The 15912-nt window shown below is 41.1% G+C and overlaps 1 protein-coding gene across 1 annotated transcript; it reads right to left on the reverse strand.

The window, feature by feature from the left end:
- Positions 1 to 5572: 5572 nt before the first annotated feature.
- On the reverse strand, positions 5573 to 14888 carry OLFML3 (olfactomedin like 3). Its single transcript, XM_089518565.1, has 3 exons — positions 14750 to 14888; positions 13482 to 13767; positions 5573 to 6502 (listed from the first exon to the last, which is right to left on the reverse strand). Exons 1-3 carry the CDS (start codon positions 14855 to 14857, stop codon positions 5718 to 5720), a joined length of 1179 nt encoding a protein of 392 aa, XP_089374691.1. The 5' UTR covers positions 14858 to 14888; the 3' UTR covers positions 5573 to 5717.
- Positions 14889 to 15912: the final 1024 nt, after the last annotated feature.

Here is a 15912-nt window from a genome sequence, read left to right on the forward strand (position 1 = left end):
GCTCCAGAGAATAGAACCCAGAGCAATAGATGCAAGCTACAGAAAAAGAGATTCCACCTCAACATTAGGAGGAACTTCCTGACAATAAGGGCTGTTCGACAGTGGAACACACTCCCTCAGAGTGTAGTGGAGTCTCCTTCCTTGGAGGTCTTTAAACAGAGGCTGGATGGCCATCTGTCAGGGATGCTTTGATTGAGATTTTCTGCATGGCAGGGGGTTGGACTGGATGGCCCTTGCGGTCTCTTCGAACTCAATGATTCTGTGGCCTGTTACAGACTGCCAAAATAAAGCTGCTTCGGGTCTCTTTGGAGGTATGCTATTTAAATGATGCATGGGTCCTAAGAGTCCGGAGGTCGCGCCAAAGCCACACTCCATTCCTAAGCACTGGAGTGCAGCTTTGGTGCAGTTTCCAGATTCTTAGGATGCATGCATCATTTAAATAGCATGCCTCCAAAGAGACCCGAAGCAGCTTTATTTTGGCAGTCTGTAGCAGGCCTGTGATTCTATGATCTGTTTACTGCAGATTCCCATGCAGACCTTTATCCTCAAAGTCTAATCTAAGTTTAGCTGCTTTCACAGCAAATCTAGCAGTGTTGAACATAACAGACTTAGTTGTATTAGATAACAAGTAAGTAATTTTCTCCAAGTCGTTAGCTACAAGTTCTAAACTTCTCTTCAGAAACTTATCTCTTGGGGTTTTATATATCTTACAATGTAGCATATAGTGTATGGTATCTCCGATATCCCCACTTCCACAAATGCAAATACACTGCTCCTTGGGAATCTATTTATATTTCCCTTCAATGTAGTTGATTTTCATTGTCTGAAATCGTATGGCTATAAATGCCCTATGAAGAAGAGGTTGAGTTATTTCTGATAAATATTTTTCCTCTCCAAAACATACTTTTAGAAAAGAGAAAGTAGAAGAGAACTTTGAAGCTCTAATGACATTAATATCCCACAGAGCATAATGCTCTTGCATCCTTTCTTTGATGAGTTTCCTACAATGCTGTATATCACCAGATTATAGGGTCCAGGCTAAATTTCTTCAAATTTGCCTCACATTCTAAAAGCCATGATTTTTTATAGATAGAACCTCTTTGTTCATCAACAGTATGAGTTACTAATTCATTGACCGAATAGTTCAGTTTTGCAAAATAAAGAAATGATGCATATAAGAGGTAATAGGATATAGGCATTAATCCAACTTCTGCTCACATATAGCTAACTGATACTCCTGATGGAAGGCTCAATATTGTTCTTAAAAATTTATTTTGTTAAGACCACTAATTTATTTGTCTTAATATTTTCCCATATCTCTGCTCCATATGTAATCTGTGATATGACCTTTGCCACATAAACCCTTACAGTTGGCACAACTGCATTTCCACCTTTGACTCTAGCAAATTTTAAGAACAGATTGTTGTGCCTTCAAATTTATAGCTGTCAAGTGGCTATTCCATGAGCCGTTTTCAGAAAAGCAAGCCCCTAAGTAGTTAAATTGCTTGACCTGTTCCAGGTGAAACTTATTCAGTACCTATTTATGTTTGGGTGGATGTTTGCCAAAGACCATAGCCTTTGTTTTTGTATAGGTCACACAGAGTTGTTCTTTGTTACATACTTCCCTAAAAGTTTTCAATAATCTTCTCATACCTATTAAATTTTTTGCCAAAAGGACCGTATCATCTGCACATAGTAGAATATTAATTTTCCGATTTCCCAAGGACAACAGTTTATGCCCAGGATGGTTTGTAACATGTTCTGCTACTGCTGATTTTTCTGGCTGACCCAGTCTGCAGTGTCTCTCGTGTTCCTTGATTCTTGTTTGCACACTGTGTTTGGTGGTCCTTATGTAGACTTGTGTGCAGTTGCATGGTATGCGGTAAACTCCTGCGGCTGTGAGAGGGTCTCCCTGGTCCTTGGCTGCTGGATTTTCTTCATTGGTTTGTAAACCATTTGAAGGTTGTGTTTCCTCACCAGTTTCCCTATTCTGTCTGTGACTCCTTTGATGTATGGTAAAAATACCTTCCCTTTGGCTGGTTGTTTGTCTTCCCTCCTCTTTTCCCAGAAAAACACAGAGGAGTGTTGGTGCTGTTTGAAAACACTGAAATTCTGGACCATGTCAACCACTACCATGTCAGGATGCACAGGGAAGCCATTGAAATCCACAAACACCTGGACAATTTCAACAGGAAAGAGGAAAACCTTAAAGTAAGCAAGGTTTGGCTATCAGTCTTGAAAAACAGCAAGATGAATTCAACAAATGCAAATGAGAAATCTCCCAGGGTCAGGGCTTTCCCAGCAGATAAGGAACACTAATCAAGCAGACACTCATCCTCCTTTGCAGACCCTCCCACCCTGAGGCCTGCCATTAGCAACAGAACAATACACATGCAAATCACTCTTGCCTTCTCAGGGTCACACAGTATATACATACCCAACTTCTTTCCAAGCAAGCATTCTCTGAAGATGCCAGCCACAGATGCTGGTGAGATGTCAGGAAGAAACTCTTCTAGAACATGGCCACAGAGCCCGAAAACCCCACAAAAAACTATGGATGCTGGCCATGAAAGCCTTCAACTAGACAATACATAGTTATATATTCATAGCTATATCTGTAATGTAGTGATCTTGGCCATTGCTTTCAACATTGCCTGGGCTCCTGTTGAAGTTAAGAGATCCCCTGAGAACCCAGAAATAATCTTTCTCTTTGTGCACCACATCATCATCATCTGCCCTACATAGGACATGCTATAAAAAAACACAAACACACACTACCTCCAAGTCTGGCAAAAGAGCCTTTCTGGAATATTCTGAATCGGATATAGGGGCATGCAGTGTTCCTTGCAGGAATTCAGTAGTAAAGGAATTGGAAGAAATAATAATAGAGCCAGAACAAAATAAATCCGCTAATTAGTACAAAAACTGCAATGCCAGTGGAGAAGGAAGGCCACTCAAATGAAGCAAAAGACAGTTAATTCATGTTCTGATTTTTCAGAACAAGAAATAACCAGATATGAAAGGTGGAGAATGAGGAAATCTAATTTTGTTTCTCAGTAGCTGTGATGAGGACACTTTAAGGGGTTGTCTGCACTGTTGAAAAAAACAATCTGTTACCTATCACATTTTCCTGATCCACAGTGACCCCATTAATACTTATAGAGATGAGATTGGCATGACCAGTCACACATTTCCCCTGGTGAACTCACTTTAGTGCAAGGGGACAGTCCACATCTCCAATTCTTCACATTATTTTCAGTCACACAGCCATGTCCACAAAACTTTTTTTCTTCCAATCATGTATGCAAATATACATATTTCCACTTTAAGCATAAGAAACCAACCTCCTTTCTTATTCCATGTGTTTCCATTTCCATGGGATGGCTTGCACAAGTGATGATGAGGTGGCCCATCAACCTGTCCCTGTAACGGCTAACCTCACTTTTGTGGCAGGCACCTGAGACTTTTGTTATCCCACCACTGCCACCAAATTATGTAACGACACACCCTCCTTCACCTTATGGCAGTCCTATGGGGTTTCCTAATTCTACCCCGCTGCCACCCAATTTATGTAATGAACCCACTTTCTTATGTGGCAGGTTCTCGGTAGTATAGAATATAGTAGCATGGATATAAGATATATGGCTGACAAGCCTTTAGATAAAACAAAATATGAACTTTATTGAACAAAGGGTTTAAACAGATATGACTTGAACTAAATGGTATCAAACAGTTGTTAGTTCAGGCACGTGTTACTTTGTTACATTTGTACTCTTTATTTCATTATTATTACAGTGGTGCCTCCGCATATGCGGACTTTTTATAAGCGGCTTTGAGCGTACACGCTCAAGCCGCTGGGCGCGCGCGGGACAGAAAGGGCGGCGCGTCCCATTCAGTTGAATGGGCGTGCACGCCTGTTGTGCCGTGCGCGCCTGTTGCACCATGCGTGCGCCTGTTGCGCCCCGCGCACCTCCGTGCCGCCGTGCACGAGCCCCATTGTTTACAATGGGGCTTGAGCATAGGCGGAAATCGCCATACGCGGCGGGATCCGGAACGGATCCCCCACGTATGGCGAGGTTCCACTGTATTTTTCTTTCCCCAGATATTCTTTTAAACCACCTCAGGACTTCCCTGTCCCTCTTTAGGCAATTCTTTTTTCTAACTCAGCCACCAAGGCTATGATATCTCTCAAACAATTATGTAACTCCAAACCCCTCTTCTTGAGTCTGATTACACAGAGCCTCTCTCCTCAAGACTCTCCAAAACAACTACTGTCTCTCTCTAGACCTAATAGTTTCTTCAATAACTATTACCTCAGGAATTATCGGAACCCAGTCGTCTCTTGGACTCTATAGATCCCTCTCTCTAAACATAACTATCTCCCCAAACTCCACTCCAGCCTTCCTCCAGCAGGAAAAGAAGCTGTAGGGGCGGCGTAGCAAGTTTGCCAGTGGCACACTCATTACATAAGCACCGCTTGGCAACATGCGGATGCTGCATGGTGCTTACGTAACAATGGTGGTGCCCATGTATACAGGGCGCCACCTTTATTACGCCACCTCCATGTACTAGGGTTGTGGGGCGTGCAGTCGCTCCATCCTGCACAACCCTAGTATATGGCCAGGATGCCACAAAGCGCCGGTCTGGACCGTACCAATATCATCAAAGTTAATGTCCCTTTAACAAGGAACGTTTAGTCAAAGAAACTCAGAGGATCGTTAGAGGGGCCAGTCTCAGGATGAGAAATGGACCAGAGCAGCTTGGAAATATTACTTTGGACTACAATTGTTGGAATCCTCCAGCCAATATGGCCATTGCTGGGATATTCTGCAAACTGAATTCTAAAAAGGGAAGTTTTCTAAGCTCCCTTATACTAAAGAACAGGAAGGAAAACAGAAAGAAAGAGGTGGAGAATGAGATGATAGATTGATTCTGGTTACTGGAAAGAATAGTTGAATATAATAATAGGAATAATAAGGCACAAGAACCAAGCAGGAAGCTACTACCTGGATTGTCCAATTATATCATAACATCCAATAACAGGAATAGCTAGAAGAAAGATATCTTTTGAACTCTTGCTAAATTAACCCCCCCCCACTCTCTCTCTCTATCTGTAGATGTGTGTAGCAGTGCAACCTTGTTGCAGCACCTTGAAGTCACTAATTCCTCCCTGCTCAGGCACAAAACATTTTTGGACTGTCTTTCCAAAAGAGAAGTCTATGAGTAGTATTGGTTTGGTGATGCAAACCTGATTTCTAAGCTATAGGCCAGAACAGGATATTTGGTACACATGACTTGTTTCTAAAATGTTTTTAGTTCCCCATCCTCTTTTTTTGTATGGGACATATATGGATTTCCCCCCCCCCCCCGATGATTTTTCATTCCTCTTGAAAAATTTAAAAGGCTTTTTCAGTTTTAACCTATCTGGAAAGCAAATAACTAGTAGTCCTCGATCCCCGTCCCCATCCCCCCCCCACACACACACACACACATACACACGCTGCCAAATATGCAGGCAATATCTTAAAAATGCAAACCATATGCAGGCAAAGTCATATTTAAAAGCATTTAATGTTATCAGGAAGCTATTCCTTTTTTGAACAAGGCCATTCTAATCAGTGCTTGTTGTGACTGCTGTACATGTTATATGGCACTTGTCATCAGGGGGCAGCTACTGAGGCAGCAGAACATATTTCCACTAGTACCCCTGTCCTTTCTCAGACTTCAGTCTTCTTCTTCATCTCCATGCGGTAGATGAGCTGATAGCCATCATCCCAGGCATAGATCTGTCTTTCTTTGGGATTATACTTCATACTGGAATGAGAGCCATACCGTTTTGGGAAGTAAACCAGGGCAGCATCTTCAGATGCCATAGAACCACTGACATCAAAGACACACTGGATACGGGACCGGCTGGGCAGCCGAGTGTTGTACACCACATAGAGAGCTCCACAGATGACAAACGCACTTTCCGCATTCTCCCGAGGGCACGGTGTGTCCCACATTTGCTCTATGTCTAGAGATGCTGGGTCTAGTTTGGCCAAGGCTATGTTCCTCTCATTTTCTTGGGTGGCATAAATAGCCCAGATCCCCTCCTCATCTGCCACCAGATCAATGTAGTTGTAGGATGAAAGACCAAAAACAGGGATCTGCTCCTCAGCTGGGAAGACAGAGCTATCAACAATAGTCTTGTTGGCTAGGCTAAACTTGATGACCTGGAAAGTGCCATGTCGTCTAATATAATACAAATGCCCCCCATACACCAAGTGTCCAGTGCCAACCCATGGGTAGGGTAACTTGATGCGTGCAGCTTTTCGGGTAGCAGAGAAGAGTGTGAACTCCCTCGTTCTGGGAAAGACGTAAACAGTGTCATTGCTGGTACCATCAAACACATAAATCTTTTCTGAATTACCCACTGGGTCTTTGGTCCAAAGTCCAGCCGTGCTGCCAAACCGCTTTAGAATCTTCATGGCTTTCACTTGGGATACAGTGTCACTGCAGTCTATAAAGAATAGTGAAGGGACAGTTATATTGTGAAGTTTGATCTCTATACAAAATGTACAGCATGCCATTGACAAAGGTACATCAAAATGCAATGAAGTCATAGTGCAGAAAGGGAGATGGGATGGAAGGAAGACAAGGAAACTGATATCACCTTTGAGACTGATTTATTTCAGCAAAGGCCTTTGTGAATATCCACCCACTTCTTGAGATGCTCTGATGGAGTACAATAGTACAGCCCAGGTATTTTAGCACAGTGCATAGTTGTGGGTGTCGGATCAGAATATAATGGTACCCAGCTACATGAAAAATCTGAATTGTCTTACACAACTCTTGGAAGCCAGGGTCACAATTTGCATCTTTTTGTATCCCATTACATTCTGATCCTACTCCCACAACTATGTAACTGTATATAAATTTGTTGTTGTTATTGTTACTGGCTCTCGAGTTGACTTCAACCCATAGCAGACCTATGAATGAGAGACCTCCAGGTCACCCTGTCTTCATCCACGCTGCTCAGCTCCTGCAGATTCATGGCTGCAGTTTCTTTGACTGAGTCTATCCATCTGAAATGCGATCTTCTTCTTTTCCTACTGCTCTCCACTTTCTCAGTCTTTATTGTCTTTTCTAGTGAGTCCTTTCTTCTCATAATATGGCCAGATCAAACCTGATCTGCTCTAGACCCTCCATTGGTCTTTTTAGCAGTTTGCAATATCCTCATAACTCTTCTTCAGCACCACATCTTAAATGTTGATTTTCTTCCTATCAGCTTTCTTCACTACCCAACTCTCACAACAATACTTGAACATATGGGGAATGCAATGGCATGGGAATACTAACAACATTAGTATTTAATTATGTATCTTTATACTCCAGGATCTTGTCTAGTTCCTTCATAGCTGCTCTTCCAAGTCCTAGTCTTCTTCTGATTTCTTGAGTGCAGTCTCTGCTCTGATTGATCACTGAGCCCAAGTATGGAAAATAAATAAATACCTGGGCTATAATATTGTATTCCATCTGAGCAAGTGGGCTGATATCTAGAAAAGCTCACACTGAAATAAAAGAGTCTCAAAGATAATACCAGATTGCTTCTCGCCACCCCCTTTCCTTTTTATGTTATGGCAGATACTATGGCTATCTCTTTGAAAACATAAAGTCATGTGAGCAAATCATACATTCCAAAATAGCTGTCATATTCAGAATCTGAGCTTATTGAGACATTTAGGAAAGGTTCTCCCAAGAATACAGTTGGCTCTCCATATCCACAGATTCTGCTTCCATGGATTCAGCCATCAATGGCTTGAAAATATCCTCCCCCCCAAAAAAAAAAATCCAAAAAGCAACCCCTGTTTTAGCTATTTTATACAAGGGATACCATTTTTCTACACTATTGTATATAATGGAACTTGAGCATCCACAGATTTTGGTATCCACGAGAGGACCTGAAAACAAACCCCAGCAGATACCAAGGGTCCATTGTATGTTCAATATCTACTTTTTCAGGGAACTTTAGTTTACTTTAGGAGATAGGGAACCTTTGGCATTTCAGATGATTGGACTAACTCCCATAGTCCCTACCATGCTAGCTGGTATTTCTGAGAGCTGAAGACCAAAGAAGCTAAAGGCTACCCATCCTTGGTTTATTGCTTTAGCTTCAGCTAGGGTTGCCAGGTAAAATAAGGGACAGGGCTCCTGTACTTTTAATAATTGTGTAAAAGAGGAAATTCAGCAATTATTGCTTCTCATGTTGAAATTCCCTTTTCTGTACAAACATTAAAGAGTTGGGAGCCCTGTTCTTTATTTTACAGGAGCCCTAGTGTTATTTTCACCTTGTAATGACCTTCAGAAATAAACTGCTTCACTTATGTATATACTATTTGCTTGGCTGCTACAGCAAGTAAATAAACCACTGGTGTTCCTCCTTAGTGTGTGCTCATGCTGAGAAAAAGGCACTTCATCCATCCTACATTCCCTTGCTTTGCACAAGGAAATAAAACCTGTAAAAAAGGTGGCTTCATCCACTATTTCTGTTTGTTAAAACAGTCATACTGCACAATTCTGCATACCATCTCCCAAAATTATTGGGCACTGTTGCCCACAAGCAGTTGTGCTGATTGACCCAGAAGGTATTTCAGGCTGCAGGGTCTTCCACACCATCATCACAAAAACATTACCATATAGTACTAATGTTGTTTAAAATTGACCAAGCTAGCTAGGAACTGATGGGAGATGTAGCCCAACTCATGTGGAGACCATGAGACTAGGGAAGGCTGAACTAGAGGATACAAAAGTTTATTATAGTTAAGGGCCTTAACAACTCAGAAGGACACCACCATGTTCCAATGTTCAGAGGTAACACAGGATTTCTATCACTATGTTTGTGAGATTTCTGTAGGCATCTGGTTGACAAATGTCACTGGATCAGACCCAAGATATCGCTCCAAAGCAATTATTGTGGTCTTATATTGGTGAGCAAATTGTAGTTTCTCACAGTGGTAAACATTTCTGTTTATACTTCATTTACACATGTAAATTGTCTCTCATTTTTCCCAAATATATCCTGCACCTTTCATGTACTTTGGGGGATTAAATTGGCCCTGAAAGTCTCACAATGGATAGCAAGAGGTCTCACAACAACTTCCTAAAATGCAGCTCCCTGTAGGATAGCTGAGCCCAAACTCCCTTGCTTAAAAACCAGCCTAATTTCAAGCTTGGCCTTTTCATTCTAGTCAGCAAGCTGTTTCAGATTTATTTCTGGCAAACTGTATAGTTTCATTCTCCTGGCTTTGGCTTGGTTTCTGAGTAGTGGAGTTTGCTGCAAATTGCAGTTGAGCTGGACTGGATGTCTAACAAAACTTTTATTAATACCTATTTACTCTGACAAGTCCCTTATTTTTAGGGATGCTTTGATTGGATTTCCTGCATGGCAAGGGGTTGGACTGGATGGCCCTTGCAGTCTCTTCCAACTCTATGATTCTATGATTCTATATGTGTATAATGGAGTGCCAGGGGCTTTTTTTCTTTAAGCAAAACAGGTTGGTGGCAATATTGTAATGTGGCTTTGTAGTCTATTCCAGCAGTTTAGCCAGGTATTTTTCAAAATATGACAGTAAGCCAGTTTAAGAAAATAGCAAAAGCCTTATTTGGCAACGGCTGCTCATATAGTTGAAGTTTACTGTTCATTGCAAATCTGATTATATTATTTACATTATTATATGTCCATTTTTATGTTTATGTTGTATGCCCTATACAACCCTATGTGGCTTGGGTCCAGGTTTCCAGGTTATTTCAAGGACTATCTCCCATTCTGAGCCCATTTGAGCACTAAAATTGTCCAGAGAGGGCCTTATCTCTGTCGCACTATCCTCTCAGGGTCATTTAGTGAGAACAAGAGAGAGGGCCTTCTCAGTGGCTGTTCCCAGGATTTGGAACTCCCTCCCTAGAGAGGGCAGGATGGCCCCATCCCTGCTCCCCTTATGGCAGCAGATAAAAAATTTTTTGTTCCATCAGGCTTTTTCAAACTGACTAAGGTTGGGCTTTTATATGCTGCACAATTTAGATTTTAACATTTGCATTTAGTTTTTAAAATACATTTTACTATTTTAATATTTTTGCATTGTTTTTAATTTATATGGTTTTAAATTTGCTGTGAGCTGCCTTGAGTTCTTATATCAGTGGATTTGGGGGAAAATATTTTACTTTGAAGGCTGAGTTAATATGTATTTCTGCAACAAAAAGGAAGACATTTTACAATACATATCCAACAGCTATTGAACAAAACACAATTATGTGAAAGGGAGCTAACAGAACATTTACTCCAGCTGAATAATGGTGGCATATGCTGCAGTCCTGCACACATAGTTGCACTGCTTAAGTCTCACAGACTTCTTCAATAAATCGTTATCAGATTGTGTGGAAGATGTAGCCAAGTACTTATCACCAATCTGACTTTCATGTCATGCACTTTACTATTTGCAGTACTGATCTGGCTTCTAAATGAATTTCCTTCTGTTGCTAGCTATATTGTTGGGCCTGCTATGGACAAATCGCAAAATGCACTACAAACCCAGCCCCCAGCTCCCACCTCTGTAATGAAAACCACTTGCCCTTGAAGTGTCTCCTCACTCACATGCAAATGTTATTCTGTTATTGTACCATTCCACTGCACTCAGTTTTGTGTTTTCGTTGTTTGTTTTGCTCCCGATTATACATACTATCAGGTTTACTAACTTTCATTTGAAAGGATTTGCATGCAATCTGTTTGTTCACAAGTAAAATGTGTGAACACACTGAATGCTTTATAAACTTGATGAGAATAGATTATGGCGTTTATCAAATGAGGGTTCTAGCAGCTAAGATCCAAGGTGACTGCGGGTCTAATGATACGGATTCACGTCATAACGTGACTGTTTTATCACACCTGGTAGCCCTTCCGTTGCCCTTCCTAATCGAGGGGGAATCAAATCCAAGGCAAGTCACGTGATATGGAATCATGCAAAGTGGAGTGAGTGCAAATTGTATTACCACACCGGTGCATACCATGCGGATTCAACTTGATTCGAATTGGGACCCTTGCACATGCTCAGTGGGGATCTGAAGGCATCCTGAACCTTTGCACTTCCTGGGTGAAGAAGGGAGCCTGGCTCCGCTTTCAGGTGAATGCTAGCCTCACATGAATGACAGCTGCACCTTTCTTCCTCCCTTCTATTTTCCCATCCCTGGCAGCCAATTCAAAGGTGTCCTCAGTGTCAGAGCCCCCATCCATTTCAACCACATCTACATCTATCCTCTTGTCATTCTCCTCATCTATTTCATCTACATCTCTCCTTCCCTTCATAACAGTTGCCTTCGCTTAGGTTGCATCCACACAGGGGAGATAATCCGGTTTAACTCCACTTTAAAGAATTTTAAATTAATAATAATAATAATAATAATAATAACAATAATAAATTTCTTTCACTACAAAAAAATCAGTGTAGAAACTGCAGTTCTACTTGCAAGTAAATCCTTTGGATCTGAAGGAGGTTGCATCTGCACTGGGAAGTAATCCGGTTTAACTCCACTTTAACTGTCCTGGCTCAGTGCTATAGAATTCTGGGAACTGTAGTGTCCTGAGACATTGAGCCTTCCCTGCCAGAGAGCTCTGGTGCCTCAGCAAACCAATAACTTATTGTTGTTGTTGTTTTAAAAATATTATTATTATTATTATTATTATTATTATTATTATTATTATTTTAAAATAAATTATTATTATTATTTTATAAATAATAAATTATTGTTATTGTTATTGTTATGGGAGTTGGAGTTGTGGGGTCCTTCACTCGAGGCTATGGAATTCTGGGAGTTGGAGCCTCCGCCACAGCCTCCAATGGCCCTCTCCTTTGCTCCCATCCAGCCTCCTGATTCAATCCCTTCACACCTGTCATCTTTGTGTAAATCTACCCTTCGTTTCATTCCCTCCAATCTTTTCCAGTTTTTCCATGCACACAAGCAGCCTTCCCCATCAGAAACAGCCGCTTCCCCCTTGCTCTCCAGCATTCACGTTAAAAGTGAATACATTCATTCCCCAGTAGTTCTCTGCCCTTTCCCCAGCAGCATCGGAAACACCTCGGCAGCAGTGGAAGCAGGGGGGGAGCACCAGAAGCAAATGGGGCAAAATTGCAGCCTTGGAAGTTGGGGGGGGGGGGGCGGTAACCAGGACAGAAGCAAAGTTGTATTCCACACCAGACTAATTTGGAGTGAAATCGAAGGGAGCTTGAATGTGAATCCTGTGAATTCACTTTTTTTTAGCAAATTCATCAAAATGAGAAGTCAGTTAGGATTCATTGTGGAAGCACTGCGGAACCGCCACAGAAGGAGCTCCCATAGAAAGGAACCTGGTGTGATAAAACAGTCACGTTATGACGTGAATCCACATTGTTAGACCCGCACTCACATCGGATCTGAGCTGCTAAAATCCCGTTTGATAAATTCCTATGAGACAATACACACGAGTCAGGCATGAAGGAAGTAACAGTAAGCAAAAATGTGTGAAATGGAGCCCTGGTGCCAGGTTTTTGGGTTGTGTTTTTTTTTTTAAAGAAAAAGTTGTCATCTTGGTGCATACTCTCTGACATTTCACATGGGAAACATGACCAAGCAACATCAGACATCAGACTCTGTTAGGAAAAGCACACAAGCTAGGCGGGGCTGTCATAGTTTGCTTTTGCAAAGATTCTTCCCCCTCTTCTCTTCCTTCTACTCCCCCTCTTCTCTTCCTTCTGAATTGAGCACAATCTCTTTTTGTATTTTAAATTTAGTTTACAGCAACTGAAGTAAACTGAGGAGGGAGGAGGAGGAGGGAGGAGGAGAAAAAATGGGATATTTTAAATGTAACTGGAATGGTGGGATTACAAGGATTAATTGTGACTGTCTCTGCCAGTTTAATGGGGAGGGGGGATTTTCAGCAGAGATATTTTAGGCAGCGAATGGTTAAGCATTCCTCTCCTTGCTTCAAGGCTCAATATAGCAATAGAAAATCAGTGTTAGCCTTACAGAACATTAGTGGCAGGCTCTTGTTCAGGGCTTCATTATTTCCTATGGAGAATTCAAGGATCTGGGAAGTGGATGAAAAAAGGATATTTCCCTATTTGATTTCTTTCCTATTTGAATTTTTTAAAATTTCCTCTTGCAGCTAAACATATGTATACATGCATGCATTCATACACTCAAAAATATTGTGCTCTGGGAAGCCAATATAGCACCTACAGACCATGTTGAAGAACTTGTGGGAGTGTCACATAAAGCAAAATCAAAAGACATCAAAGCCTGCCTTGGAGTATTATCCTGGTTTGCCTTTAGAGTAAGTATATGCTATAAGGAAGGGACAGCCTTGCCATTAGGCAGAGTGAGGTGTTCTGTCTTTTGATATAGTGAAAAGCAGAGCTGACTCATAATATTTTACTGACTGGGGCAAGCTTCTTGGGAGAACTTTCACTCACCTGTCAATTTGTCATACTTCTCGTTCTTGCGCTTCTTGGCAGTGGACACCTGATTTTCTATGAGCTTGTCATCTACCTCTACGCAAGGTGGGGCAGGATTTTGGGTTTCAAGATAGTCCACCTCTCGCTCCAGTCGGTCCACCCGTACCGCCGTGTTTTCCACCTCAGCCCGGAGTGTTTCCCGTTCTTTTTCTACTGTCTCCAGCATGGACACCACCTTATTCTTGAAATCCCTCAGCTCAGTGGAGTAACGACTGCTCTGATCATGCCACTGGGAGATTCGTTCCTAGAGGGGGAAAAGGAGACAGAAGATTTAAGGATGGTGAAGATGGAACACAACTGCTTAGAAAGCAGTGCTCCATCCATATTGGAATGAAGGAGAACCAAGATAGACAAGCCCATACCTGGTGTGTTCGATAATTTAGCCAAGCTGGTTTGTCATTTTACATGGGATCAACTATACTGTAGATTTTTTTAAAAAAATACTCAAAATCATTAACGTGACTTTAAAATCCTGATAAGTTAAGATGCTACTTTATTTTTGATACATTTCAATCTTCTTTTTTCCATTCAGCACCATCATTGTACCCCCTATGGTCACACTGTCAAGCTAGTTTGTTTTATTTTTGAAGTGAACAGAATACACTTACTTATTCTAGATTTTAAAGAGCACTGGTCTTTGACATTTTTATTATCCTACCCACTAAGTCAGTGCTGTGCATCCAGCTACTACAAGACTCCTGGTGGCTATTCTAAGGTTGTCAGATAAAGTGATTGCATTGATAAATGTATATGCAGACTGTACTTTGAAATTAGGAGCACCATGATCTGCAAAGAGTTGTGACATACTAAGGAAAGGAAGGCAGCTTTCAAATGTAGCAAACCTCCCTCCTTTTTATTCCCAAATCACTTGTATTTCTCACAAATAAGAAGAAATAATGACCATATCGACAGACATCCACCTCATTGTCTCAGCTCTGAAGTCAGCTACAGTTACAAACAATTATCTGCCTTCTCTCAAAGTGTATGACTGTCTCTGATATATCCTTAGATCAGAGTTCAATTCAAGCATCATTTTCAAACTTTTGCAGCCTTAGATGAAACCAGAAGTAGGAGGTATTTTTTCTCTTCCTGCTAGATGTTCCAGAAACTCTAGTGCTTGCCCTAGACAGTGCCTGTTAATGGCCAACTTCATAACTCTCCATACCATATGTGCATCAAGCCCAGAGAAGGGTTCATTGCTTGCCATTTACATCTGGTACACTCACCTCTAAGACAGCCAGCCTCCGCTCCATATATTCCATTAACTGTTGTTGTTGCCCGTCAATGGTATTGGCCAGGATAACCAACAGAAGCAAAGCATGTTGGGGAGCCATGGCTGTACCTGATGTCTTGAGCTTTGCTAGTGATCTCTGTGTGGATTCTAGCTCACACTATTGGAATGTTTTGACAGTTTGTCTGTAAAGGAGGGGAGGCAGTACAGTCTCATTTGCTAGATTTTATTAAATCCAGATGTCTTGTTTTTGGAGGAGAGAGGCTGTTCTATTTCACAAAGCTTTGAGTCTTAACTCCTTCATTGCCAGCATAACTCAAGCACCAAGGAGTATTGGTAGAAAGCAATTAGCTTGCTGTTCTATTGTCCTTAAAGCAAGAGGCATAAAGTAGTGGGAAAGAGCGTATCTATTATGATGCTCTGCCCTGGGAAATCTATTTGGATCACTGTTTCATTCTGGTCTATTATTATCTGAAAATTGCTTCTGCTTTGGAAGACTTTTGTCTAACCAATGTTTAATTGAGTTTAATTCTTTTTATGGCTTTGTGTTTCATTTTCTACTCGATCAGCATCCCACTATATCTTTTTCCTTCAATGCTTTCTGTTGCTGGTAGTGTAGATTTTTTTTTTTAACTTGTAGTATTGGTCACATTAATTTTATTTTTGAATTGGAAAGGTGGGGTATACATTCTCGTAGTAAACCTCAGTCCTAGAATTTGCAACTCTTCCTACAAGTTAAATTTTGCTGGGCCACATGTACCTGAGTTGTTATTCTGTAATGAGAACTAGCTTCAGCAATGATCCTGAGACAATATTTTAACTTACATATTTGGAAGAAGAATGTCAGGGTGTCCCAAATCTATTTGATACATTTCTACATATCTCGAGCTGTAGAATTCACTTCCATGGGAGGCTAAGCTGGCCTCTTCTCTGTACCTATTTTTATCAGCAGGTAAATATATTTTTATTTAAACTGGATTTCAGTGTTGATTGGTGGTGGCAGAAGTATCTAGCTAATTTTTTTGTTGTTGAAAAATACACCTTTTTATTACACACTATTTTAAAGGTGTTTTATTTCACATATATGGTAAACCATTTTGGGAGAAAGATGAGATGAGATGAGATTAAGGACCTTATTGCACACACAATTTTAAACGT

This window comes from Sceloporus occidentalis, unplaced genomic scaffold (assembly GCF_023333645.1).
Source record: "Sceloporus occidentalis isolate IW3139 unplaced genomic scaffold, rSceOcc1.0.p SCAF_3, whole genome shotgun sequence".
Lineage (NCBI taxonomy): Eukaryota > Metazoa > Chordata > Lepidosauria > Squamata > Phrynosomatidae > Sceloporus > Sceloporus occidentalis.